This window comes from Aptenodytes forsteri, unplaced genomic scaffold (genome assembly GCF_000699145.1).
Source record: "Aptenodytes forsteri isolate BGI_AS27 unplaced genomic scaffold, ASM69914v1 Scaffold119, whole genome shotgun sequence".
NCBI classification, from domain to species: Eukaryota; Metazoa; Chordata; class Aves; order Sphenisciformes; family Spheniscidae; genus Aptenodytes; species Aptenodytes forsteri.
In genome coordinates this window covers 4269660-4274174 of record NW_008796165.1, presented here as the reverse complement: position 1 = coordinate 4274174, position 4515 = coordinate 4269660, and the positions used below count along the sequence as shown (strand labels likewise).

Sequence of the window (4515 nt, the reverse complement as noted above, 5' to 3'; positions counted from 1 at the left end):
CCCCCTTTCCCCTCCTTCCCCTCCTCCTTTACAACCCAGCGTTGCCACCAGCAGCAGCAGCAGCAATCTGTCTGGGGCTAATTGAGCAAACAACAAGGAGATGCTTTCACATGGCTTTTAAAGGAATGCTCCGGCATCCCCTTTCTGTAAGCAGCTTGGCAGGAACCTTCCAGGAAGGCTGGGGAGCGCTGGGTCCCCGGCCCCCAGCCTGCTGGTGGGGTTTGTGCTGGGCTGCGCAGTCATTTCCGTCCCTCTGTTTATTTGCATTACAGTTTGTTTTTAGCCAAGCACCAAAAGCTACGCTGCTCCCCAGCTCTCTAGATCTCCTTCCCTTGTGCGTATGTTTTTAAGTACACATACTAGTGTACAGTATGTGTAAACAAATGTCTTCCAAAGCAAGAATGCATATATAACGAGTGACAGGTTTTTGATTTACACTCAGTAAAATCTCTGTGGACACTCGGTTCAAGCACCCAGGCTGACTTCAGGCTGGGCTGCGTCAGCAAGTTGAAGCAAAGTGCTAATCAGGAGGTTGAATGTGTTGATCAGCTCTGGATTTGCTTAGCACCAGATGCTCCCAATCTGAGAAGATCTAGTTGAACATGATTTAAGGTTGCAGAGTCCAACTCTAAGGCTTTCTGAAAGTCCTTTCTCTAATCCCTCTTCTTTCTCTGTGGGCTGAATGCATCTGTAACCCTGCCAGTGTCTGATAAAAGGCAGCCTGGTAAGAAATCCCCAATGGAGAGCTGGGGAAGGAGAAGGGAGCTGAACAGCTAAGCATGTGAGGTACTTCTTCCTCCTCCCCCAGAGTTTCAGGCGGAGTTTCTGTATGAACTGAGCTTGCTGGTACCAGCCAGAGCCACTGGCAACTGGCAGCCACAGCTGATAATGAAACGCTATCTGCAGTTTGGCTCTCTGGCACACACAGTGGAGTCTGAATTCCCTTCCCTCCGCAAGGAGGGCTTTGGGAAGGGAAGAGGGAAGCAGGGTGAATCCTTATCTGCCTATCGCATCCCCTGGGGGTGCGGAATCGGGCTTTGTTTCTAGCAAAACCATTCCCTTTATCACTTAAAAACTTTCTCTCGGATTTGAGGCAGGCACATTCATGTGTTTTCTTTTAGCCTGTACAAGGAGAAATGAGTTTGGTAATTTCACGTGAGTCTCTGAGGTAGCAGTGACATACCAGGCAGGCTGTGTGTGCCTGCTTCAGGGAGTCTGGGCCACACGGATCAAGGAGGAGACGAAACAGGCAGAGGGATGGGAGATGAGGGAATGCATGCTCTGATTTCCCGTGTGGCTTTGGCTACCTAAACTCACTGCTGCCTCGGCTTCCCCATCTATAAAATGGGAATGCTCTTATTCACCCACTCTTGAAAAACATTTTGAACTCATCAGGTGTAAAATGCAAGATATCATAAGGCATGTCAGTGCAAAATATAAATAGTTGGTACCACCTCTGCAACAAAGTATGTGACAGGACCCATCCCAGCTCTGCACATTTAGGACAGTGCAGGATGCTGTCTGAAATGAAGCAAGCAGTTCCTTATTAAAAAGTATTGCTACAGATAACCTATATATAGAACCATAAATTGACATGGCTCTTTGTAAGCCTAGATGAAGGCATGTTTAATCTGCAGAGGCATAACGTAATTACTCTCACTGGATGGTAGCCAGGGTCTTATTCACATCACAGAAATCAACATGATAGGTAGTCTGCTTGGAGGAGGTTCAGGAATGGAGTCACAGGAGTTGCTACAGGGCCTGTTTGAGATATATTGGGAAAGTTGTTGGGGGTGAGGAATGTTATAGCAAGAAGTGCTGCAGGTTGGATTTGAGGTACCTTGGCAAAGCTGTGTGGGGTCCAGGACGGGAGGAGAGAGGTGCTGAAGGCTGGACTTGGGGCTATTGGCAGAGCTGTGCTGGAGAGGTTGTGTGGTGCTACCTACACCACACTTGCACCTGGCACTTGTACAGTCAGTCCCTCATTTTCCTGAGCACTGCATCCACCTCTGCTCGTCCTGCCCACAGTGCTGGAGATTGGGCTCCACGTTCCAACTTCGAGCTCTAAGATGTTAGCATGAGGCTCCAGGATTAATTATTAGTTGTCGCTCAATACCCTGAGCAAAGAACTAAATGACTCGATCTGATGCTGAAGGTGAGAAGCAGCTCCTTGGTCTCCTTATTTTTGCCTTCATGAAGTGTCTCTGAAAAGCAGTCTTGTGGCTGACCCAACTCTGTCCCCCAGGCAGAGGAGACAGCAGGATCCATATGATGGTGGGGTCGGGATTGTAGCGGGAAATTATCTTGCCACAGTCCAAAACTCCTTGAAGTTTATAGAGCAGTTTTTGATCAAACCTTTTCTGGAGCAATGGTTTGCATGGTGCAAAGGTAATGTCTTGAATTTTAAACCAAGAGGAGCATCGTGTTGGCCCGGCCAGTTTGGGGATTGCCAGGAATTTCTTCATTTAGCCAAAGGTGGCATGTTTGTTGTTTTGCAGCAGTCTTGCAAAATCCATTCCCCTGAGGGGAGGAGTTTTAGGTGGGTAAATAAAACACAACTTGTTATTTCCATCATCCTTGGCTATCCACCCCCACTGCTGTGTAAGGTGTAGGAGACAACACAGCCTCCATCAGCTATCCCAGCACCTCACAGGCTTTGATGCTTTATCCCAGGCTCCCGAGCTGATTGTTATTCCTAATGTGCAGAAGGGGAGATGGAGAGCCTAGGGGCATGGGTCAAACCACCTGAGCTCCACCTGAATAGGTGTCCAGCTCCCAGAGAGCAATTTAGATTCACTGCCTCCCCCCACGGTACCCTGAGGACACCCACTTTGAACACACCGGCTTTGTGTCACGCTCTGAGGCCACATGCTTCGGTTTTTTAGGCACTGGGCTTTCAGTTGCGTGTTTTTATTATTTTGGCTTTAGATCCCTTATTTGCAGTCCTTCCCTGACAAGCTGCTTTTGCATTTTAAAGGGAAGGCTCTTTCAGTACAGTGTATTAACAGTGCTGGGGCAGGGACTGGCACGTTAATGTGTCCACTGGGGCTGTGCAGAGCTCCTGGGAACAGGCAAAGGAGTGACCTTGTAGAAATTGCCCCTCCAACAAATTTGCTCCACAGGAGTCTGAGGTGGGCTGTCCACCGTTACCCTCAGAGATGATAACTGTGCTCAGAGACCTTGCTTCACGCGGATACTTTTGGAGAGGCTCCATCCAGATTTTTTGAATCCAGGAGGGAGAAGTCAGGTTTAAATTAAAAAAAAAAAAAGCCCTTTTTTTTAAGCTGCCAGGGTTGAGTTGGGATTGCTGAGAGGATCTCGCACTGCCTCGGTGATGGTCCCCTGACGCTGAGCAGCCCCTCTCCTCCCCAGTCTCCGTGCAGTTTGAGGGCACGCAACACACTTTAGGCCCGGGGTGGATTACTGATCTTTAATTTTATGTCAGATCTCCACATTGGATGTCAATGGTTCTCTGCCTCGACCTAGGTGTACACCTGTCAGCAGCAGCTGTGACTTCCGTCGGGCCTCTCTTGTTTAGTAGTGACACATACATGTGAAAACTCTCATTAGAGAAACCTCCTGATGTTTAGTCAGTTGTTTAGGCTTTTGCCATGTGTGTGGGATACTGTCGGAGAGACGCTGGAGTCCAAAGAAAGGCAGCGAATCCGTGTTCGAGTTCCCCAGAATCTGCTTTTCTCATTTGTTTTAAAGTTGCAAATTTGAAAAATGCAAGGTCGGAAGCACTGCTGCAAAACTCAATTCCTCTTCTTTTCCTCCCTCTCTCTTTTCAGCCAAACATGTTAATGAAGTCATTGTGGGCACTGAACAGCTGATGGAGATATAACCCGAGTAGGTTTTAAAGATGATTTTATGGAAGCCAGCAGCAGAACCAGATGTTCAAGCATCGTAAGATCATCCGTACAGATCAGTACTGGCATGGTTTACCCTGTTATTGCTCCTTTCCTGTTCAGCTTTATATTTATGTCTTAATAAAGAAGTATTTACAGAGCGGTGTGTCCGTCAGCCCCTCCCCCCTCATTGGGATGCACGCGGGTTTGTGCCGGGTAATATCGGTTCCTGCGCGCCCGGCGAACGCACTGTACTTTTCCAGCAGAAGGGAGAGCGGGGACCACACAGACTGTGCCTACTCCAAAGAATGACTTAGCCGCCCTCCCTGCGATGTAAACCACGTCCCTGCAGTCCTGCACCACCGTCCCCGAGCCTGGGAGAAACCGCTCGGGATGCTGCTTGTGCATCTCATCAACGCAGCAGGTGGGCAGTGAAACACAGCGGTAACGCGGGCTGCTCATTGCTGCCCGGCAGCCTCGCCAGCCGCCGCCTCCTCTCTCTCCCTCTCATGATGCTGCCCCGTAGCAGAGAAGTGCTTAAGCTGCGCCTCTTCTCTTCTGTAATGCAGTTGAGGAGTTTGGCACCCATTCCCGTCAGGGCTGAGTTTGGTCCGTTACTTTGAAATCCTGCCCAAGGGGGGGGGGGGGGGTGGGGGGGGGGGGGGGG

The 4515-nt window shown here is 49.5% G+C and overlaps 1 protein-coding gene across 1 annotated transcript in view; it reads left to right on the top strand.

Moving 5' to 3' along the window:
* EIF2B3 (eukaryotic translation initiation factor 2B subunit gamma) overlaps nt 1-4008 on the top strand; it is a 103685-nt gene extending 99677 nt beyond the window's left edge. The window contains exon 11 of the mRNA XM_009287299.1: nt 3792-4008. Coding sequence (XP_009285574.1) covers nt 3792-3844 — 53 coding nt within the window. The 3' untranslated portion in view covers nt 3845-4008. The remainder of the gene's footprint in view (nt 1-3791) is intronic.
* The last annotated feature ends 507 nt before the right edge of the window (nt 4009-4515 follow it).